Source organism: Anser brachyrhynchus (assembly GCF_964034855.1).
Source record: "Anser brachyrhynchus genome assembly, contig: SCAFFOLD_197, whole genome shotgun sequence".
NCBI classification, from domain to species: Eukaryota; Metazoa; Chordata; class Aves; order Anseriformes; family Anatidae; genus Anser; species Anser brachyrhynchus.
Window position 1 is genome coordinate 57,501 of NW_027663534.1, and position 22,500 is coordinate 80,000.

At 51.3% G+C, this 22,500-nt stretch overlaps 1 protein-coding gene and 3 long non-coding RNA genes across 5 annotated transcripts in view; 1 reads left to right on the forward strand and 3 right to left on the reverse strand.

Moving 5' to 3' along the window:
• The window catches only part of LOC308187328, a 23,317-nt gene extending 13,510 nt beyond the window's left edge, over positions 1–9,807 (reverse strand). Inside the window, exon 1 of the long non-coding RNA XR_013944611.1 lies at positions 9,197–9,807. This is a non-coding gene — a long non-coding RNA (uncharacterized lncRNA). The remainder of the gene's footprint in view (positions 1–9,196) is intronic.
• Positions 297–8,090, forward strand: LOC308187323. Its single transcript, XR_013944606.1, has 2 exons — positions 297–2,205; positions 6,510–8,090. It is a non-coding gene; the product is annotated as an uncharacterized lncRNA (long non-coding RNA).
• A 1,772-nt stretch (positions 9,808–11,579) lies between the features above and the next one.
• On the reverse strand, positions 11,580–18,115 carry LOC308187317 (uncharacterized protein). 2 transcript variants are annotated; one of them, XM_080609488.1, is made up of 2 exons: positions 17,245–18,115; positions 11,580–14,341 (listed from the first exon to the last, which is right to left on the reverse strand). In XM_080609488.1, exon 2 carries the CDS (start codon positions 14,220–14,222, stop codon positions 12,897–12,899), a length of 1,326 nt encoding a protein of 441 aa, XP_080465614.1. In that variant the 5' UTR covers positions 14,223–14,341; positions 17,245–18,115; the 3' UTR covers positions 11,580–12,896. The 2 variants fall into 2 exon arrangements, with proteins under 2 accessions (XP_080465614.1, XP_080465613.1); XM_080609487.1 differs by having other exon boundaries at positions 11,580–14,295; positions 17,199–18,115.
• Positions 18,116–20,035: 1,920 nt separating this feature from the next.
• The window catches only part of LOC308187329, a 23,447-nt gene continuing 20,982 nt past the window's right edge, over positions 20,036–22,500 (reverse strand). Inside the window, exon 2 of the long non-coding RNA XR_013944612.1 lies at positions 20,036–20,231. This is a non-coding gene — a long non-coding RNA (uncharacterized lncRNA). The remainder of the gene's footprint in view (positions 20,232–22,500) is intronic.

The window sequence follows — 22,500 nt, forward strand, 5'->3', positions numbered from 1 at the left end:
TGGGGGGGGGCGGGTAGACCTGTCGGCCCCCTCGGAGCGAGGCGCGCGTCGGCCCCGTTCGCGAACTCCTCGACGCCGTTTGCGCTCGGTCCTTTCCGGGCGGCGGGTAGACCTGGCCTCCCTAACGAGGCTGGGGGGGGGCGCGGGTAGACCTGTCGGCCCCCTCGGAGCGAGGCGCGCGTCGGCCCCGTTCGCGAACTCGACGGTGTGCGCGCTCGGTCCTTTCCGAGCGGTGGATAGACCTGGCCTCCCTAACGAGGCTGGGGGGGGGGGGGGGGGCGCGGGTAGACCTGTCGGCCCCCTCGGAGCGAGGCGCGCGTCCGCGTCTCGCAGGGCGTGCGCGCCCGATCGGTTCCGGGCGGCGGGTAGACCTGGCCTCCCTAACCACGCGGGGGGGCGGCGGGCGGGCGCGGGTAGACCTGTCGGCCCCCCTCGGTCGGAGCGAGGCGCGCGTTCGCGACCTCGACCTTGCCTGGCCGGATTGCTTTAGCTGTTTTTGAAAATAAATATTATTATTGTTGTTGCTGTTGTTGTTATTTTTTATTATTTTATTATTATTATTTATTATTATTATTATTACTCATTATTACTTATTATTATTATTATTATCATTATTATTATTATTATTTTCACCATTATTTAATAATAATAATAATAATAATAGTCATAATTATTATTATTCTTAATGTTGCCTGTTTTCCGCTGCGGCTTTAGGAATTACTTACCGTCTTTCGAAACCTCGCCCCCCCCCCCCAGGCGAACAGCAGTGGAGCTCACCTGGCGGCTCGCCAGGCGGCAGGGGTCGTGGAATAGACTCGGCTGGGTGGCCGACCCCCACGCCCCCACCCGCCAGCTCCAAAGGCACGGTTGGCGGGCTGCGGGGAGGCCAAATTAGGTGACCTAGCGTTCACGTGTGCGTAAACGCATCGATCGGCAAAATCGGTGGGACGGTCCGCAAAAGAAGGGCTAGCTAGCACGGCGAAGCGGAGCAGAGCGGTGCAAAGCGAGGCAAAAAAAAAAAAAAACCAAAGCTCTACGAGGAAAAACCTTGTGGCAAATCAGGCCTAGGGAACGGCAAAGGAAAAAACAGCGCCAGGAAAAGCAAAGCAGAGTAGGAAGAGCAAAGACTGCAAAGCAAAGGAAATGGGTGCCGGCGATACAAACCGAATCAAAATAAGCAGCGCTAAGGAAAGCAAATGGAAGCAAGCGCAGGGAAAGCAAAGCGGAGAAGAGCGAGGAAAAGCAAAGCGAGGAAAAGGAAAGCAAAGCGAAGCGAAGCGAAGCAAAGCGCGACAAAGGGAAGCAAAGCAAAGAAGGGCCAGGAGAAGCAAAGCAAAACAGGGCCAGGGAAGACAAAGCAAAGCGAAGCGAAGCGAAGCAAAGCGCGACAAAGGGAAGCAAAGCAAAGAAGGGCCAGGAGAAGCAAAGCAAAACAGGGCCAGGGAAGACAAAGCAGAGCAAGGCAAAACAAAGCAAAGCAGCACAGGGGAAAAGCAAAGCGGTAGTTTTTGTCCTTTGGGGAATCGCGTGATGTCGCTTAGCGTCCTCGAAAACCTCACCCGACACCGTTCCCAGCCGAATAGCAGCAGCGGGACCCACCTGGAGGCTCGCGCTCGCCAGAGAGCGGCGGGGAATGCGGAACAGACGGTGCCGGGTGGCCAGCCCTCCTGCCCCCACCCTCCGGTTCCGAGGGGACAGTCGCCGGGCTACGGGGAGGCCAAGGTGCGCGTCGTCCGAGGGTTTATGCGTTCGTAAATACACACCGATCGACTCGTCGGCAAAATCGGCGGGACGGTCCGCAAAGGAAGCCTAGCGCAGCAAAGCAGAGCAGAGCGTTGCAGAGGAAAGCGGAGCGAGACAGAGCAAAGCCCCGCTAGGGGAAAGAAAGCGGAACGAAGAAAAGCAAAGTCAAGGAGGGCCAGGAAAAGCAAAACGAAGCAGGGGGCGAGAAAAACCAAAGCAAAGGAGGTCCAGGAAAAGAAAAGCGGCGTCCTGAACACAAAGTAAAGCCAAACAGAGCAAAGCAGGGCCAGGAAAAGCAAAACAAAGAAGGGCGAGAAAAACCCAAGCAAAGGAGGTCCAGGAAAAGAAAAGAGGCGTCATGAATACGAAATAAAGCCAAACAAAGCAAGGCAGGGCCGGGAAAAGCAAAACAAAGAAGGGCGAGAAAAACCCAAGCAAAGGAGGTCCGCGAAAAGCAAAGAGGTGCCAGGAACGCAAAGCAAAGCAAAGCAGGTCCAGGGAAAGCTAAACAAAGAGGGACAGAGAAAAAAAAAAAAAAAAATGCAGGACCAAGGAAAGCAAGGCGATGCGGTGAATACAAAGCAGAGCAAAACAAAACAAAGCACGGCAAGGAAAAGCAAAGCAGACCAAGGCAAAGCAAAGTAGCGCGAGGAAAAGCAAAGCAGGGCCAGGAAAGGCAAAGCAAAGGACTTTGAGGCGAGGCGAAGCACAGCAGGGGTAGGAGAAGCAAAGCAAAGCAGAGAAGAAAAAGCAAAGCGGCGCCAGGAATACGAAGCAAAGCTAAGCAAAGGAAAGCGTGGCCGGAAGAAGCAAAACGTAGCAGGGCCAGGGAAGGCAAAGCAGAGCAAGGCAAAGCAAAGCAAACCCTGCGAGGAAAAAGAAAGCCTTATCGGGCAAAGAAAAGTCAGGCAGGGCCAGGAAAAGCAAAACGAATCGGGGTCAGTAAAAACAAAGCAAAACAGGGCCGGGAAAAACAAAGCGGTGCCACGAATGCAAAGCAAAGCAAAGCAGGGCCAGGAAAAGCAAAGCAAAGAAAAACAGCGCTGTGAATACGAAACGTGTAGTTCCTTAGTGTCGTCCGAAATCGCACCCCCCACCCGCCCCAGACGAATAGGGAGGGGCCCGTTGCCGGGTTACGGGGAGGCGGGCGTTCAAGAAGGCGAGGGTGTGGCAGCGGCCCCCGGTTGCTTCCGGCCGCCGGCCGCTCTGACATAAGAGGCTCCCGCTCGGTCACGAGCAGCTCGCCACCTGTGCGACTCGGTGTGGCTGGCTGCCCGGCCGGTTTGCTTTAGCTTTTTATCGTTATATAAACGATCGATAGATATTTAATATTACGTATACTACTTAAAAGTTATTACAAAAGAAAGTACTAAATAAGAGTAAATATATATATAACGAAAACATAATAAAAAGAGTAGTAGTAATAATAATCGTTGTCAGTTTCCCCCTTTACTTTTACGAATCGAGTAGTTACTTAGCGTCGTTCGCAACCCCCACCCTCCCCAGACGAATAGCAACGGGGCCCACCTGGCGGCTCGCCGGACAGCGGGGGCCACAGAATAGACCCGGCCCGGTGGTCAGATCCCTGTCCCCTCGTCCGCCAGTTCCGAGGGGACAGTCGCCGAGGTGGGGGGAGGTCAAGGTGTGCGTCTGAGGGTTTACGTGTTTCTAAATACACCGATCGACTCGTCGGCAAAATCGGTGGGACGGTCTGCAAAAGAAGCCTAGAGCAGCAAAGCAGAGCAGAGCAGAGCAATGCGGAGGAAAGCAGAGCAAGGCAAAGCAAAGCCCCGCTAGGGAAAAGAAAGTGGCATAAGGAAAAGCAAAGCACGGCCAGAAAAAACAAAGGAAAAAGGGTAAAACAAACAAACAAACAAACAAACAAACAAACAAACAAACAAAAAAAACCAAAACAAAGCAGGGCCAGAAAAAGCAAAGCAAAGCATGGCCAGGAAAGGCAAAGCAGAGCAAAGCAGCACAAAGAAATACATAGCAGAGCCAGGAACACAAAGCAAAGCAAACAAAGGAAGGCATGGCCGGGGTGGGGGGGGAGGAAAAAAAAAAAAAAATGAGGGCCAGGGAATGCAGAGCAAGGCAAAGCAAAGCAGAGCAAAGCAGCACAAAGAAATGCATAGCAGAGCCAGGAACACAAAGCAAAGCAAAACAAAGGAAGGCATGGCCGGGGGGGGGGGGGGGAGGCGGGGGGAGAAGCGGGGGGGGGGGGCGAAGAAAGAAAAAAAAAAAGAGGGCCAGGGAATGCAAAGCACAGCAATGCAAAACAAAGCAAAGCAGCACAAGACAAAGCAAAGCACTGTCTGGAATTCAAGGCAAAGTGAAGCAAAGTAAAAGAAAGCAGGGCCAGAAAAGGAAAGAAAAGCAGGGGTAAGAAAAGCAAAGCAAAGCATGGCCAGGAAAGGCAAATGACAGTAAGGCAAAGCAGAGCAGAGCAAAGTAGCACAAGGAAAAGCAAAGCAGGGCCAGGAAAGGCAAAGCAAAGGACTTTGAGGCGAGGCGAAGCACAGCAGGGGTAGGAGAAGCAAAGCAAAGCAGAGAAGAAAAAGCAAAGCTGCGCCAGGAATACGAAGCAAAGCTAAGCAAAGGAAAGCGTGGCCGGAAGAAGCAAAACGTAGCAGGGCCAGGGAAGGCAAAGCAGAGCAAGGCAAAGCAAAGCAAACCCTGCAAGGAAAAAGAAAGCCTTATCGGGCAAAGAAAAGTCAAGCAGGGCCAGGAAAAGCAAAACGAATCGGGGTCAGTAAAAACAAAGCAAAACAGGGCCGGGAAAAACAAAGCGGTGCCACGAATGCAAAGCAAAGCAAAGCAGGGCCAGGAAAAGCAAAGCAAAGAAAAACAGCGCTGTGAATACGAAACGTGTAGTTCCTTAGTGTCGTCCGAAATCGCACCCCCCACCCGCCCCAGACGAATAGGGAGGGGCCCGTTGCCGGGTTACGGGGAGGCGGGCGTTCAAGAAGGCGAGGGTGTGGCAGCGGCCCCCGGTTGCTTCCGGCCGCCGGCCGCTCTGACATAAGAGGCTCCCGCTCGGTCACGAGCAGCTCGCCACCTGTGCGACTCGGTGTGGCTGGCTGCCTGGCCGGTTTGCTTTAGCTTTTTATCGTTACATAAACGATCCATAGATATATAATATTATATATACTACTTAAGAGTTATTACAAAAGAAAGTACTAAATTAGAGTAAATATATATATAACGAAAACATAATAAAAAGAGTAGTAGTAATAATAATAATAATCGTTGTCTGTTTCCCCCTTTACTTTTACGAATCGAGTAGTTACTTAGCGTCGTTCGCAACCCCCACCCTCCCCAGACGAATAGCAACGGGGCCCACCTGGCGGCTCGCCGGACAGCGGGGGCCACAGAATAGACCCGGCCCGGTGGCCAGATCCCTGTCCCCTCGTCCGCCAGTTCCGAGGGGACAGTCGCCGAGGTGGGGGGAGGTCAAGGTGTGCGTCTGAGGGTTTACGTGTTTCTAAATACACCGATCGACTCGTCGGCAAAATCGGTGGGACGGTCTGCAAAAGAAGCCTAGAGCAGCAAAGCAGAGCAGAGCAGAGCAATGCGGAGGAAAGCAGAGCAAGGCAAAGCAAAGCCCCGCTAGGGAAAAGAAAGTGGCATAAGGAAAAGCAAAGCACGGCCAGAAAAAACAAAGGAAAAAGGGTAAAAAAAAAACCAAAAAACAAAAAACAAACAAACAAAAAAAAAAAAACAAAACAAAGCAGGGCCAGAAAAAGCAAAGCAAAGCATGGCCAGGAAAGGCAAAGCAGAGCAAAGCAGCACAAAGAAATACATAGCAGAGCCAGGAACACAAAGCAAAGCAAACAAAGGAAGGCATGGCCGGGGTGGGGGGGGAGAAAAAAAAAAAAAAATGAGGGCCAGGGAATGCAGAGCAAGGCAAAGCAAAGCAGAGCAAAGCAGCACAAAGAAATGCATAGCAGAGCCAGGAACACAAAGCAAAGCAAAACAAAGGAAGGCATGGCCGGGGGGGGGGGGGCGGGGGGAGAAGCGGGGGGGGGGGGGGGGGGGGGGCGAAGAAAGAAAAAAAAAAAGAGGGCCAGGGAATGCAAAGCACAGCAATGCAAAACAAAGCAAAGCAGCACAAGACAAAGCAAAGCACTGTCTGGAATTCAAGGCAAAGTGAAGCAAAGTAAAACAAAGCAGGGCCAGAAAAGGAAAGAAAAGCAGGGGTAAGAAAAGCAAAGCAAAGCATGGCCAGGAAAGGCAAATGAGAGTAAGGCAAAGCAAAGCAGAGCAAAGTAGCACAAGGAAAAGCAAAGCAGGGCCAGGAAAGGCAAAGCAAAGGACTTTGAGGCGAGGCGAAGCACAGCAGGGGTAGGAGAAGCAAAGCAAAGCAGAGAAGAAAAAGCAAAGCAGCGCCAGGAATACGAAGCAAAGCTAAGCAAAGGAAAGCGTGGCCGGAAGAAGCAAAACGTAGCAGGGCCAGGGAAGGCAAAGCAGAGCAAGGCAAAGCAAAGCAAACCCTGCAAGGAAAAAGAAAGCCTTATCGGGCAAAGAAAAGTCAGGCAGGGCCAGGAAAAGCAAAAGGAATCGGGGTCAGTAAAAACAAAGCAAAGCAGGGCCAGGAAATCAAAACAAAGAAGGGCGAGAAAAACCCAAGCAAAGGAGGTCCAGGAAAAGAAAAGCGGCGTCATGAATACGAAATAAAGCCAAACAAAGGAAGGCAGGGCCGGGAAAAGCAAAACAAAGAAGGGCGAGAAAAACCCAAGCAAAGGAGGTCCAGGAAAAGAAAAGAGGTGCCGGGAACGCAAAGCAAAGCAAAGCAGGTCCAGGGAAAGCTAAACAAAGAGGGACAGAGAAAAAAAAAAATTAAAAAAAAATGCAGGGCCAAGGAAAGCAAGGCGATGCGGTGAATACAAAGCAGAGCAAAACAAAACGAAGCACGGCAAGGAAAAGCAAAGCAGACCAAGGCAAAGCAAAGTAGCACGAGGAAAAGCAAAGCAGGGCCAGGAAAGGCAAAGCAAAGGACTTTGAGGCGAGGCGAAGCACAGCAGGGGTAGGAGAAGCAAAGCAAAGCAGAGAAGAAAAAGCAAAGCGGCGCTAGGAATACGAAGCAAAGCTAAGCAAAGGAAAGCGTGGCCGGAAGAAGCAAAACGTAGCAGGGCCAGGGAAGGCAAAGCAGAGCAAGGCAAAGCAAAGCAAACCCTGCGAGGAAAAAGAAAGCCTTATCGGGCAAAGAAAAGTCAAGCAGGGCCAAGAAAAGCAAAACGAATCGGGGTCAGTAAAAACAAAGCAAAACAGGGCCGGGAAAAACAAAGCGGTGCCACGAATGCAAAGCAAAGCAAAGCAGGGCCAGGAAAAGCAAAGCAAAGAAAAACAGTGCTGTGAATACGAAACGTGTAGTTCCTTAGTGTCGTTCGAAATCGCACCTCCCACCCGCCCCAGACGAATAGGGAGGGGCCCGTTGCCGGGTTACGGGGAGGCGGGCGTTCAAGAAGGCGAGGGTGTGGCAGCGGCCCCCGGTTGCTTCCGGCCGCCGGCCGCTCTGACATAAGAGGCTCCCGCTCGGTCACGAGCAGCTCGCCACCTGTGCGACTCGGTGTGGCTGGCTGCCCGGCCGGTTTGCTTTAGCTTTTTATCGTTACATAAACGATCCATAGATATATAATATTATATATACTACTTAAGAGTTATTACAAAAGAAAGTACTAAATAAGAGTAAATATATATATAACGAAAACATAATAAAAACAGTAGTAGTAATAATAATAATAATCGTTGTCTGTTTCCCCCTTTACTTTTAGGAATCACGTAGTTACTTAGCGTCGTTCGCAACCCCCACCCTCCCCAGACGAATAGCAACGGGGCCCACCTGGCGGCTCGCCGGACAGCGGGGGCCACAGAATAGACCCGGCCCGGTGGTCAGATCCCTGTCCCCTCGTCCGCCAGTTCCGAGGGGACAGTCGCCGAGGTGGGGGGAGGTCAAGGTGTGCGTCTGAGGGTTTACGTGTTTCTAAATACACCGATCGACTCGTCGGCAAAATCGGTGGGACGGTCTGCAAAAGGAGCCTAGAGCAGCAAAGCAGAGCAGAGCAGAGCAATGCGGAGGAAAGCAGAGCAAGGCAAAGCAAAGCCCCGCTAGGGAAAAGAAAGTGGCATAAGGAAAAGCAAAGCACGGCCAGAGAAAACAAAGGAAAAAGGGTAAAAAAAAAACAACCGAGCAAACAAAAAAACCAAAGCAAAGTAGGGCCAGAAAAAGCAAAGCAAAGCATGGCCAGGAAAGGCAAAGCAGAGCAAGGCAAAGCAAAGCAGAGCAAAACAGCACAAAGAAATGCATAGCAGAGCCAGGAACACAAAGCAAAGCAAAACAAAGGAAAGCATGGCGGGGGGGGGGCGGTGGGGGGGGGGTTGGGGGGGGGGGGGGAGGGGAAGAAAAACAAAAAAGAGGGCCAGGGAATGCAAAGCACAGCAATGCAAAACAAAGCAAAGCAGCACAAGACAAAGCAAAGCACTGTCTGGAATTCAAGGCAAAGTGAAGCAAAGTAAAAGAAAGCAGGGCCAGAAAAGGAAAGAAAAGCAGGGGTAAGAAAAGCAAAGCAAAGCATGGCCAGGAAAGGCAAATGAGAGTAAGGCAAAGCAAAGCAGAGCAAAGTAGCACAAGCAAAAACAAAGCAGGGCCAGGAAAGGTAGAGCAAAGGAAAGAAAGAAATTGAGGCAAGGCGAAGCACAGCGGGGGTAGGAAAACAAAGCAACGTAGAGAAGGAAAAGAGAAGCAGTGCCAGGAATACAAAGCAAAGCTAAACAAAGGAAAGCGTGGCCTGAAAAAGCAAAAGAAAGCATGCGCAGGGAAGGCAAAGCAGAGAAAGGGAAAGCAAGGCAGCACGAGGAAAACTAAAACAGTGTCAAAGAGGGAAGGCAAAGTAAAGCAAAACCAAACAAAGCACGGCCAGAAAAGCAGAGCAAGGCAAAGGAAAGCGAAGCAAAGTAGCACGAGGAAAAGCAAAGCATTGCCAGGAAAGACAAAGCAAACGAATCAAAGCAAAGCAATCTGAGGCAAAGCAAAGCAAAGCAGGGGCAGGAACAGCAGAGGAAAGGAGAGAAGGAAAACCAAAAGTGTGCCCGGAAGAGCAGAGCAAAGCAAAGCAGAGCAAGGAAAAAGAAAGAGAAGCGAAGCAAATGTAAGGAGCTGGCGGCAAGCCCTCCTGCCGGTTCCCAGTGTCTGCGGGGCAAAGACCGCAGGGCCCTCATGCCGGGTAGAGCTGGCGGCCAGACTCGGACGGTGGCTGTACCCTGCTCGCCCGCTCCCCGGCCTCCCTGAACCCTCATAGTCCGCCGTGACAGCGGGCAAGAACCATGTCTTGCTTTACCTGATTTTATTTATTTATTTTTTTTTCCCCCTGCATTTATTTATTTATTTATTTATTCTTGCCTTCCATCCACTGTAGTTGTGGGAATCATGTATTTACTGATCGTCGTTCAAAACCTCACCCAACACCGTCCCCAGACGAATAGCAGTGGGGCCCGCCTAGCGGCAGGCCACACGGCTAGGGCCAGAGAACTGACCATGTCGGGTGGCCGGGCCTGCTGCCCCCACCCTCGAGTTGCGAGGGGACAGTGTCCGGGCTGCGGGGAGGCCCAGCTGTGTGTCTGAGGGTTTATGCGTTCCGAAATATACCGATAGCCTCATCGGCAAAATCGTCGGGACGGTCTGCAAAGGAAGCCTAGCGCAGCACAGGAGAGCAGAGAAATGAAGAGGAAAGCCGAGCAACGCAAAGCAAAGCAGTGCAAACTGGTACAAGGAAAGTCCCAGCAGTGCCAGGAAACGTAGAGCAGAGTAAAGAGAGCAGTTTGAGGCGAGGCAAAGCACAGCAGGGGTAGGAAAAGCAAAGCAGAGCAGAGAAGGTAAAGCAAAGCCGTGGCAGGAAAACAAAGCGAAGCAAGACAAGGGAAAGCATGGCCTGAAAAAGCATGGTCAGGAAAGGCAACGCAGAGCAAGGCAAAGCAAAGCAGTGCAAACTTGTACAAGGAAAGTCCCAGCAGGGCCAGGAAACGTAGAGCAAAGTAAAGAATGCAGTTTGAGGCGAGGCAAAGCACAGCAGGTGTAGGAAAAGCAAAGCAGAGCAGAGAAAGTAAAACCAAGAGGTGCCAGGAATACGAAGCAAAGTAAGACAAAGGAAAGCGTGGCCTGAAAAAGCATGGCCAGGAAAGGCAACGCAGAGCAAGGCAAAGCAAAGCAGTGCAAACTCGTACAAGGAAAGTCCCAGCAGGGCCAGGAAACGTAGAGCAAAGTAAAGAAAGCAGTTTGAGGCAAGGCAAAGCACAGCAGGGGTAGGAAAAGCAAAGCAGAGCAGAGAAGGTAAAACCAAGAGGTGCCAGGAATACAAAGCGAAGCAAGACAAAGGAAAGCATGGCCCGAAAATGCAGGGTCAGGAAAAGCAAAGCGCGGCCAGGAAAACCAAAGTAAAAAGGTCCAGAAATAAAACAAAGCAATGAAATGAATATATATCTAAAGTAAAAAAAAAAAAAAAAAAAAAAAAAAAGGCAAAAAAAAAAAACAAGCAAAGCATGGCCAGGAAAAGCAAAGTAAAGCGTGTCCAGGAAAGGCAAAGCAGTGCAAGGCAGAGCAAAGCAAAGGAAAGTAGCACAAGGAAAAGCAAAGCAGTGCCAGGAAATGTAGAGCAAAAGAAAGAAAGCAGTTTGAGGAGGCAAGGCAAAGCACAGCAGGGGTAGGAAAAGCAGAGCAGAGCAGAGAAAGTAAAACCAAGAGGTGCCTGGAATAAAAAGCAAAGCAAAACAAAGGAAAGCGTGGCCTGAAAAAGCACGGCCAGGAAAGGCAAAGCAGAGCAAGGCAAAGCAAAGCAGTGCAAACTCGTACAAGGAAAGTCCCAGCAGGGCCAGGAAAGGTAGAGCAAAGTAACGAAAGCAGTTGGAGGCAAGGCAAAGCAGAGCAGAGAAAGTAAAACCTAGAGGTGCCAGGAATACAAAGCGAAGCGAAGCAAGACAAAGGAAAGCGTGGCCTGAAAAAGCAAAAGAAAACATGGCCAGTGGAGGCAAAGCAGAGCAAGGCAAAGCAAAGCAGTGCAAACTCGTACAAGGAAAGTCCCAGCAGTGCCAGGAAACGTAGAGCGAAGTAAGGAAAGCAGTTTGAGGCGAGGCAAAGCACTGCAGGGGTAGGAAAAGCAAAGCAGAGCAGAGAAAGTAAAACCAAGAGGTGCCAGGAATACGAAGCAAAGTAAGACAAAGGAAAGCATGGCCTGAAAAAGCAGGGCCAGGAAAAGCAAAGCGCGGCCAGGAAAACCAAAGTAAAAAGGTCCAGAAATAAAACAAAGCAATGCAATGAATATATATCTAAAGTAAAAAAAAAAAAAAAAAAAAAAAAAAAGGCAAAAAAAAAACCAAGCAAAGCAGGGCCAGGAAAAGCAAAGTAAAGCGTGTCCAGGAAAGGCAAAGCAGTGCAAGGCAGAGCAAAGCAAAGTGAAGTAGCACAAGGAAAAGCAAAGCAGTGCCAGGAAAGACAGAGCAAACAAAGCAAAGCAAAGCAATCTGAGGCAAAGCAAAGCAAAGCGGGGGCAAGAAAGGCAGAGCAAAGTAGAGAAGGAAAAGCAAAAGTGTGCCCGGAAGAGCAGAGCAGAGCAAAGCAGAGCAAGGAAAAAGAAAGAGAAGCGAAGCAAATGTAAGGAGCTGGCGGCCAGCCCTCCTGCCGGTTCCCAGTGTCTGCGGGGCAAAGACCGCAGGGCCCTCATGCCGGGTAGAGCTGGCGGCCAGACTCGGATGGTGGCTGTACCCTGCTCGCCCGCTCCCCGGCCTCCCTGAACCCTCATAGTCCGCCGTGACAGCGGGCAAGAACCATGTCTTGCTTTACCTGATTTTTTTTTTTTTTTTCCCCCCTGCATTTATTTATTTATTTATTTATTCTTGCCTTCCATCCAATGTAGTTGTGGGAATCATGTATTTACTGATCGTCGTTCAAAACCTCACCCAACACCGTCCCCAGACGGGGAGCAGTGGGGACCGCCTAGCGGTGGGCCACACGGCTGGGGCCACAGAACTGACCATGTCGGGTGGCCGGGCCTGCTGCCCCCACCCTCGAGTTGCGAGGGGACAGTGTCCGGGCTGCGGGGAGGCCCAGCTGTGTGTCTGAGGGTTTATGCGTTCCGAAATATACCGATCGCCTCATCGGCAAAATCGTCAGGACGGTCTGCAAAGGAAGCCTAGCGCAGCACAGGAGAGCAGAGCAATGAAGAGGAAAGCCGAGCAAGGCAAAGCAAAGCAGTGCAAACTTGTACAAGGAAAGTCCCAGCAGTGCCAGGAACCGTAGAGCAAAGTAACGAAAGCAGTTTGAGGCAAGGCAAAGCACAGCAGGGGTAGGACAAGCAGAGCAGAGCAGAGAAAGTAAAACCAAGAGGTGCCAGGAATACGAAGCAAAGCAAAACAAAGGAAAGCGTGGCCCGAAAAAGCATGGCCAGGAAAGGCAACGCAGAGCAAGGCAAAGCAAAGCAGTGCAAACTCGTACAAGGAAAGTCCCAGCAGTGCCAGGAAACGTAGAGCAAAGTAAAGAAAGCAGTTTGAGGCGAGACAAAGCACAACAGGGGTAGGAAAAGCAAAGCAGAGCAGAGAAGGTAAAGCAAAGTCGTGGCAGGAATACGAAGCAAAGCAAAACAAAGGAAAGCATGGCCTGAAAAAGCATGGCCAGGAAAAGCAAAGCGTGGCCAGGAAAACCAAAGCAAAAAGGTCCAAAAATAAAACAAAGCAATGCAATGAAAATGTATCTATACTAAAATAAAACAAACAAACAAACAAACAAACAAAACAAAAAAACGCAAAAAAAAGACCAAGCAAAGCAGGGCCAGGAAAAGCAAAGAAAAGCGTGTCCAGGAAAGGCAAAGCGGTGCAAGGCAGAGCAGAGCAAAGGAAAGTAGCACAAGGAAAAGCAAAGCAGGGCCAGGAAATGTAGAGCAAAAGAAAGAAAGCAGTTTGAGGCGAGACAAAGCACAACAGGGGTAGGAAAAGCAAAGCAGAGCAGAAAAGGTAAAGCAAAGTCGTGGCAGGAATACGAAGCAAAGCAAAACAAAGGAAAGCATGGCCTGAAAAAGCATGGCCAGGAAAAGCAAAGCGTGGCCAGGAAAACCAAAGCAAAAAGGTCCAAAAATAAAACAAAGCAATGCAATGAAAATGTATCTATACTAAAATAAAACAAACAAACAAACAAACAAAGAAAACAAAAAAACGCAAAAAAAAGACCAAGCAAAGCAGGGCCAGGAAAAGCAAAGAAAAGCGTGTCCAGGAAAGGCAAAGCGGTGCAAGGCAGAGCAAAGCAAAGGAAAGTAGCACAGGGAAAAGCAAAGCAGGGCCAGGAAATGTAGAGCAAAAGAAAGAAAGCAGTTTGAGGAGGCAAGGCAAAGCACAGCAGGGGTAGGAAAAACAGAGCAGAGCAGAGAAAGTAAAACCAAGAGGTGCCTGGAATAAAAAGCAAAGCAAAACAAAGGAAAGCGTGGCCTGAAAAAGCACGGCCAGGAAAGGCAAAGCAGAGCAAGGCAAAGCAAAGCAGTGCAAACTCGTACAAGGAAAGTCCCAGCAGGGCCAGGAAAGGTAGAGCAAAGTAACGAAAGCAGTTGGAGGCAAGGCAAAGCAGAGCAGAGAAAGTAAAACCTAGAAGTGCCAGGAATACAAAGCGAAGCGAAGCAAGACAAAGGAAAGCGTGGCCTGAAAAAGCAAAAGAAAACACGGCCAGTGGAGGCAAAGCAGAGCAAGGCAAAGCAAAGCAGTGCGAACTCGTACAAGGGAAGTCCCAGCAGTGCCAGGAAAGGTAGAGCAAAGTAAAGAAAGCAGTTTGAGGCGAGGCAAAGCACTGCAGGGGTAGGAAAAGCAAAGCAGAGCAGAGAAGGTAAAACCAAGAGGCGCCAGGAATACGAAGCAAAGGAAAACAAAGGAAAGCATGGCCTGAAAAAGCATGGCCAGGAAAGGCAACGCAGAGCAAGGCAAAGCAAAGCAGTGCAAACTCGTACAAGGAAAGTCCCAGCAGTGCCAGGAAAGGTAGAGCAAACTAACGAAAGCAGTTTGAGGCGAGGCAAAGCACAGCAGGGGTAGGAAAAGCAAAGCAGAGCAGAGAAGGTAAAGCAAAGCCGTGGCAGGAATACAAAGCAAAGCAAAACAAAGGAAAGCGTGGCCTGAAAAAGCAAAAGAAAGCATGGCCAGTGGAGGCAAACTAGAGCAAGGCAAAGCAAAGCAAAGCAAAGCGAAGTAGCACGAGGAAAAGCATAACATTGCCAGGAAAGACAAAGCAAACAAAGCAAAGCAAAGCAATCTGAGGCAAAGCAAAGCAAAGCAGGGGCAGGAACAGCAGAGGAAAGTAGAGAAGGAAAAGCAAAAGTGTGCCCGGAAGAGCAGAGCAGAGCAAAGCAAAGCAGAGCAAGGAAAAACAAAGAGAAGCGAAGCACATGTAAGGAGCTGGCGGCCAGCCCTCCTGCCGGTTCCCAGTGTCTGCGGGGCAAAGACCGCAGGGCCCTCATGCCGGGTAGAGCTGGCGGCCAGACTCGGACGGTGGCTGTACCCTGCTCGCCCGCTCCCCGGCCTCCCTGACACCTCTTAGTCCGCCGTGACAGTGGGCAAGAACCATGTCTTGCTTTACCTGGTTTTATCTTTATTTATTTATTTATTTATTTATTTATTTATTTATTGTTGCCTTCCATCCAATGTAGTTGTGGGAATCATGTAGTTACTTACCGTCGTTGAAAACCTCACCCAACGCCGTCCCCAGACGAATAGCAGTGGGGCCCGCCTAGCGGCAGGCCACACGGCTGGGGCCACAGAACTGACCATGTCGGGTGGCCGGGCCTGCTGCCCCCACCCTCGAGTTGCGAGGGGACAGTGTCCGGGCTGCGGGGAGGCCCAGCTGTGTGTCTGAGGGTTTATGCGTTCCGAAATATACCGATCGCCTCCTCGGCAAAATCGTCGGGACGGTCTGCAAAGGAAGCCTAGCGCAGCACAGGAGAGCAGAGAAATGAAGAGGAAAGCCGAGCAAGGCAAAGCAAAGCAGTGCAAACTCGTACAAGGAAAGTCCCAGCAGTGCCAGGAAACGTAGAGCAGAGTAAAGAGAGCAGTTTGAGGCGAGGCAAAGCACAGCAGGGGTAGGAAAAGCAAAGCAGAGCAGAGAAGGTAAAGCAAAGCCGTGGCAGGAAAACAAAGCGAAGCAAGACAAGGGAAAGCATGGCCTGAAAAAGCATGGTCAGGAAAGGCAACGCAGAGCAAGGCAAAGCAAAGCGGTGCAAACTTGTACAAGGAAAGTCCCAGCAGTGCCAGGAAAGGTAGAGCAAAGTAAAGAAAGCAGTTTGAGGCAAGGCAAAGCACAGCAGGGGTAGGAAAAGCAAAGCAGAGCAGAGAAAGTAAAACCAAGAAGTGCCAGGAATAAAAGCAGAGCAAGACAAAGGAAAGCGTGGCCTGAAAAAGCATGTCCCGGAAAGGCAAAGCAGAGCAAGGCAAAGCAAAGCAGTGCAAACTTGTACAAGGAAAGTCCCAGCAGTGCCAGGAAACGTAGACAAAGTTACGAAAGCAGTTTGAGGCAAGGCAAAGCACAGCAGGGGTAGGAAAAGCAGAGCAGAGCAGAGAAAGTAAAACCAAGAGGTGCCTGGAATAAAAAGCAAAGCAAAACAAAGGAAAGCGTGGCCGGAAAAAGCACGGCCAGGAAAGGCAACGCAGAGCAAGGCAAAGCAAAGCAGTGCAAACTCGTACAAGGAAAGTCCCAGCAGTGCCAGGACACGTAGAGCAAAGTAAAGAAAGCAGTTTGAGGCGAGGCTAAGCACAGCAGGGGTAGGAAAAGCAAAGCAGAGCAGAGATGGTAAAGCAAAGCCGTGGCAGGAATACAAAGCGAAGCAAAACAAAGGAAAGCATGGCCTGAAAAAGCATGGTCAGGAAAGGCGACGCAGAGCAAGGCAAAGCGAAGCAGTGCAAACTTGTACAAGGAAAGTCCCAGCAGTGCCAGGAAAGGTAGAGCAAAGTAAAGAAAGCAGTTTGAGGCGAGGCAAAGCAGAGCAGGGGTAGGAAAAGCAAAGCAGAGCAGAGAAAGTAAAACCAAGAGGTGCCAGGAATACGAAGCGAAGCAAGACAAAGGAAAGCGTGGCCTGAAAAAGCACGGCCAGGAAAGGCAAAGCAGAGCAAGGCAAAGCAAAGCAGTGCAAACTCGTACAAGGAAAGTCCCAGCAGGGCCAGGAAACGTAGAGCAAAGTAAAGAAAGCAGTTTGAGGCAAGGCAAAGCACAGCAGGGGTAGGAAAAGCAAAGCAGAGCAGAGAAAGTAAAACCAAGAGGTGCCAGGAATACTAAGCGAAGCAAGACAAAGGAAAGCATGGCCCGAAAATGCAGGGTCAGGAAAAGCAAAGCGCGGCCAGGAAAACCAAAGTAAAAAGGTCCAGAAATAAAACAAAGCAATGCAATGAATATATATCTAAAGTAAAAAAAAAAAAAAAAAAAGGCAAAAAGAAACCCAAGCAAAGCAGGGCCAGGAAAAGCAAAGTAAAGCGTGTCCAGGAAAGGCAAAGCAGTGCAAGGCAGAGCAAAGCAAAGTGAAGTAGCACAACGAAAAGGAAAGCAGTGCCAGGAAATGTAGAGCAAAAGGAAGAAAGCAGTTTGAGGAAGCAAGGCAAAGCACAGCAGGGGTAGGAAAAGCAAAGCAGAGCAGAGAAGGTAAAGCAAAGCCGTGGCAGGAATACAAAGCAAAGCAAGACAAAGGAAAGCGTGGCCTGAAAAAGCAAAAGAAAACATGGCCAGTGGAGGCAAAGCAGAGCAAGGCAAAGCAAAGCAAAGCGAAGTAGCACGAGGAAAAGCAAAGCATTGCCAGGAAAGACAGAGCAAACAAAGCAAAGCAAAGCAATCTGAGGCAAAGCAAAGCAAAGCAGGGGCAAGAACAGCAGAGCAAAGTAGAGAAGGAAAAGCAAAAGTGTGCCCGGAAGAGCAGAGCAGAGCAAAGCAAAGCAGAGCAAGGAAAAAGAAAGAGAAGCGAAGCAAATGTAAGGAGCTGGCGGCCAGCCCTCCTGCCGGTTCCCAGTGTCTGCGGGGCAAAGACCGCAGGGCCCTCATGCCGGGTAGAGCTGGCGGCCAGACTCGGATGGCTAAACAATATATAGGGGTGGCTGGCCGGGGTGGGGGGGCCGGCTGCTCGGGAATAGGCTGGGCATCGGTCAGCGGGTGGTGAGCAATTGCATTGTGCATCACTTGTTTTCTTACACATTATTATTGTTAATACTATTATCATTATCACTATTATTATTATTATTGTTATTATTATATTCCTTATATTCCTTATATTATTATATTCCTGTCTTAATAAACTGTCTTTATCTCAACTCACCGGCTTCACTTTCCCGTTTCTCTCCCCCATCCCAGAGAGGGAGGGGGGAGGGTGAGCGAACGACTGTGTGGTGTTTAGCTGCCAGCCGGGTTAAACCACAACGTGGCTGTACCCTGCTCGCCCGCTCCCCGGCCTCCCTGACACCTCATAGTCCGCCGTGACAGCGGGCAAGAACCATGTCTTGCTTTACCTGGTTTTATCTTTATTTATTTATTTATTTATTGATTGTTGCCTTCCATCCAATGTAGTTGTGGGAATCATGTAGTTACTGATCGTCGTTCAAAACCTCACCCAACGCCGTCCCCAGACGGGGAGCAGTGGGGACCGCCTAGCAGCAGGCCACACGGCTGGGGCCACAGAACTGACCATGTCGGGTGGCCGGGCCTGCTGCCCCCACCCTCGAGTTGCGAGGGGACAGTGTCCGGGCTGCGGGGAGGCCCAGCTGTGTGTCTGAGGGTTTATGCGTTCCTAAATATACCGATCGCCTCATCGGCAAAATCGTCGGGACGGTCTGCAAAGGAAGCCTAGCGCAGCACAGGAGAGCAGAGAAATGAAGAGGAAAGCCGAGCAAGGCAAAGCAAAGCAGTGCAAACTCGTACAAGGAAAGTCCCAGCAGTGCCAGGAAACGTAGAGCAGAGTAAAGAGAGCAGTTTGAGGCGAGGCAAAGCACAGCAGGGGTAGGAAAAGCAAAGCAGAGCAGAGAAGGTAAAGCAAAGCCGTGGCAGGAAAACAAAGCGAAGCAAGACAAGGGAAAGCATGGCCTGAAAAAGCATGGTCAGGAAAGGCAACGCAGAGCAAGGCAAAGCAAAGCGGTGCAAACTTGTACAAGGAAAGTCCCAGCAGTGCCAGGAAAGGTAGAGCAAAGTAAAGAAAGCAGTTTGAGGCAAGGCAAAGCACAGCAGGGGTAGGAAAAGCAAAGCAGAGCAGAGAAAGTAAAACCAAGAAGTGCCAGGAATAAAAGCAGAGCAAGACAAAGGAAAGCGTGGCCTGAAAAAGCATGTCCCGGAAAGGCAAAGCAGAGCAAGGCAAAGCAAAGCAGTGCAAACTTGTACAAGGAAAGTCCCAGCAGTGCCAGGAAACGTAGACAAAGTTACGAAAGCAGTTTGAGGCAAGGCAAAGCACAGCAGGGGTAGGAAAAGCAGAGCAGAGCAGAGAAAGTAAAACCAAGAGGTGCCTGGAATAAAAAGCAAAGCAAAACAAAGGAAAGCGTGGCCGGAAAAAGCACGGCCAGGAAAGGCAACGCAGAGCAAGGCAAAGCAAAGCAGTGCAAACTCGTACAAGGAAAGTCCCAGCAGTGCCAGGACACGTAGAGCAAAGTAAAGAAAGCAGTTTGAGGCGAGGCTAAGCACAGCAGGGGTAGGAAAAGCAAAGCAGAGCAGAGATGGTAAAGCAAAGCCGTGGCAGGAATACAAAGCGAAGCAAAACAAAGGAAAGCATGGCCTGAAAAAGCATGGTCAGGAAAGGCGACGCAGAGCAAGGCAAAGCGAAGCAGTGCAAACTTGTACAAGGAAAGTCCCAGCAGTGCCAGGAAAGGTAGAGCAAAGTAAAGAAAGCAGTTTGAGGCGAGGCAAAGCAGAGCAGGGGTAGGAAAAGCAAAGCAGAGCAGAGAAAGTAAAACCAAGAGGTGCCAGGAATACGAAGCGAAGCAAGACAAAGGAAAGCGTGGCCTGAAAAAGCACGGCCAGGAAAGGCAAAGCAGAGCAAGGCAAAGCAAAGCAGTGCAAACTCGTACAAGGAAAGTCCCAGCAGGGCCAGGAAACGTAGAGCAAAGTAAAGAAAGCAGTTTGAGGCAAGGCAAAGCACAGCAGGGGTAGGAAAAGCAAAGCAGAGCAGAGAAAGTAAAACCAAGAGGTGCCAGGAATACTAAGCGAAGCAAGACAAAGGAAAGCATGGCCCGAAAATGCAGGGTCAGGAAAAGCAAAGCGCGGCCAGGAAAACCAAAGTAAAAAGGTCCAGAAATAAAACAAAGCAATGCAATGAATATATATCTAAAGTAAAAAAAAAAAAAAAAAAAGGCAAAAAGAAACCCAAGCAAAGCAGGGCCAGGAAAAGCAAAGTAAAGCGTGTCCAGGAAAGGCAAAGCAGTGCAAGGCAGAGCAAAGCAAAGTGAAGTAGCACAACGAAAAGGAAAGCAGTGCCAGGAAATGTAGAGCAAAAGGAAGAAAGCAGTTTGAGGAAGCAAGGCAAAGCACAGCAGGGGTAGGAAAAGCAAAGCAGAGCAGAGAAGGTAAAGCAAAGCCGTGGCAGGAATACAAAGCAAAGCAAGACAAAGGAAAGCGTGGCCTGAAAAAGCAAAAGAAAACATGGCCAGTGGAGGCAAAGCAGAGCAAGGCAAAGCAAAGCAAAGCGAAGTAGCACGAGGAAAAGCAAAGCATTGCCAGGAAAGACAGAGCAAACAAAGCAAAGCAAAGCAATCTGAGGCAAAGCAAAGCAAAGCAGGGGCAAGAACAGCAGAGCAAAGTAGAGAAGGAAAAGCAAAAGTGTGCCCGGAAGAGCAGAGCAGAGCAAAGCAAAGCAGAGCAAGGAAAAAGAAAGAGAAGCGAAGCAAATGTAAGGAGCTGGCGGCCAGCCCTCCTGCCGGTTCCCAGTGTCTGCGGGGCAAAGACCGCAGGGCCCTCATGCCGGGTAGAGCTGGCGGCCAGACTCGGATGGCTAAACAATATATAGGGGTGGCTGGCCGGGGTGGGGGGGCCGGCTGCTCGGGAATAGGCTGGGCATCGGTCAGCGGGTGGTGAGCAATTGCATTGTGCATCACTTGTTTTCTTACACATTATTATTGTTAATACTATTATCATTATCACTATTATTATTATTATTGTTATTATTATATTCCTTATATTCCTTATATTATTATATTCCTGTCTTAATAAACTGTCTTTATTTCAACTCACCGGCTTCACTTTCCCGTTTCTCTCCCCCATCCCAGAGAGGGAGGGGGGAGGGTGAGCGAACGACTGTGTGGTGTTTAGCTGCCAGCCGGGTTAAACCACAACGTGGCTGTACCCTGCTCGCCCGCTCCCCGGCCTCCCTGACACCTCATAGTCCGCCGTGACAGCGGGCAAGAACCATGTCTTGCTTTACCTGGTTTTATCTTTATTTATTTATTTATTTATTGATTGTTGCCTTCCATCCAATGTAGTTGTGGGAATCATGTAGTTACTGATCGTCGTTCAAAACCTCACCCAACGCCGTCCCCAGACGGGGAGCAGTGGGGACCGCCTAGCAGCAGGCCACACGGCTGGGGCCACAGAACTGACCATGTCGGGTGGCCGGGCCTGCTGCCCCCACCCTCGAGTTGCGAGGGGACAGTGTCCGGGCTGCGGGGAGGCCCAGCTGTGTGTCTGAGGGTTTATGCGTTCCTAAATATACCGATCGCCTCATCGGCAAAATCGTCGGGACGGTCTGCAAAGGAAGCCTAGCGCAGCACAGGAGAGCAGAGAAATGAAGAGGAAAGCCGAGCAAGGCAAAGCAAAGCCCTGCTAGGGAAAAGAATGCGGCATAATGAAAAGAAATGACAAGCAGGGCCAGGCAAAGCAAAGCGCGGCCAGGAAAACCAAAGCCAAAAGGTCCAAAAATAAAACAAAGCAATAAAATGAATATGTATCTATATTAACAAAAAAAAAAAAAAAAAAAAAAGAAGAAGAAGAAAAAAAGAAACAAAAACAACAACAAAAAAAAAGCAAAGCAATCTGACGCAAAGCAATCTGAGGCAAAGGAAAGCAAAGCAGGGGCGAGAACAGCAGAGGAACGCAGAGAAGGAAAAGCAAAACTGTGCCCGGAAGAGCAGAGCAAAGCAAAGCAAAGCAAGGAGAAACAAAGAGAAGCGAAGCAAATGCAAGGAGCTGGCGGCCAGCCCTCCTGCCGGTTCCCAGTGTCTGCGGGGCAAAGACCGCAGGGCCCTCATGCCGGGTACGGTCGGCAGTGCAAAGGGAAGAAATGCGAGACGAAGGAAAGCCTCGGAAGGAAAAGAAAGCCTTATCAGGAAAAGCATAGTCAAGCAGGGTCAGGAAAAGCAACGCGTAGCGGTGGCAGGAGAAGCATATCAAAGCAAAACAGTGCTGTGAAAACGAAACGTGTAGTTGCTTAGCGTGGTGCAAAGTCGCTCCCCCCCAGCCCAACCCGCCCCAGGCGAATAGGGGCCGGTAGCCGGGCTACGGGGAGGCGGGTGTTCGAGAAGGCGAGCTCGCGGCCGCGGCCCCCGGTTGCCTCGGGCCGCCCGTCGCTCTGACGTCAGAGGCAAACGCCTGGCCGAGAACGGCGTCCGGGTCTACCCGGAAGCCGAAGGACGCATGCGCGCGCATGTCCAAAGGCGTCCGTCGGTCGGTCGGTCGGTCAAGCGATTCCCGAGTGGGTCCGCCCAGGCGAAAAGCATCGAAAAGCGCCGGAAAGGTCCGAAAAGGCCCGAAAAGGTCCGAAAAGGGCCGGAACGGCCCGTACGAAAAGCGAAGGAAGGCAGACCGACCGACGGCGTTCGGTCCCGGCCGGCGGGTCTGCCGGTGTCCTCCTGCGGTTGCCGGGTGTACCGCGTCCTCCTGTGGCCGCCTAGTCTCCCCGTGTCCTCCTGCGGCCGCCGGGTCTATGCGGTCGCCGTGTTTGCATAGCCCGTGGCGACCTGTAGGGGTCGCTGCAGCGGGGCCGGCCGCGAGAACGGCGTCGGGGTCTGCCCGGCACCGACGGACGCGCGCGCGCACGTCCAAAGGCATCCGTCTGTCGGTCGGTCGCGCGGTTCCCGAGTGGGTCCGTCCACGCGAAAAGCAGCGAATAGCGCCGGAAAGGGCCGAAAAGGTCCGAAAAGGTCCGAAAAGGGCCGGAACGGCCCGTACGAAAAGCGAAGGAAGGCAGACCGACCGACGTCGTTCGGTCCCGGCCGGCGGGTCTGCCGGTGTCCTCCTGCGGTCGCCGGGTGTGCCGCGTCCTCCCGTGGCCGCCTAGTCTCCCCGTGTTCTCCTGCGGCCGCCAGGTCTACCGGGTCCCCCCGCGCCCCCTCGCGGCCGCCTGACGTACCCGTGTCCTCCCGCGGCCGCCAGGTCTACCCGGCCGCGGTCGCCATGTTTGCGTAGCCCGTGGCGACCTGTAGGGGTCGCTGCAGCGGGGCCGGCCGCGAGAACGGCGTCGGGGTCTGCCCGGCACCGACGGGCGCGCGCGCGCGCGCGCGCGTCCGAAGGCATCCGTCTGTCGGTCGGTCGCGCGGTTCCCGAGTGGGTCCGTCCACGCGAAAAGCATCGAAAAGCGCCGGAAAGGTCCGAAAAGGCCCGAAAAGTTCCGAAAAGGGCCGGAACGGCCCGTGCGAAAAGCGAAGGAAGGCAGACCGACGGCGTTCGGTCCCGGCCGGCGGGTCTCCCCGTGTCCTCCCGCGGTCGGGAGGTGTACCGTGTCCCCCTGTGGCCGCCTGGTCTACCCGTGTCCTACCGAGGGCGCCCCGTCTGCCCGCCTGGAGGAGGTCGCT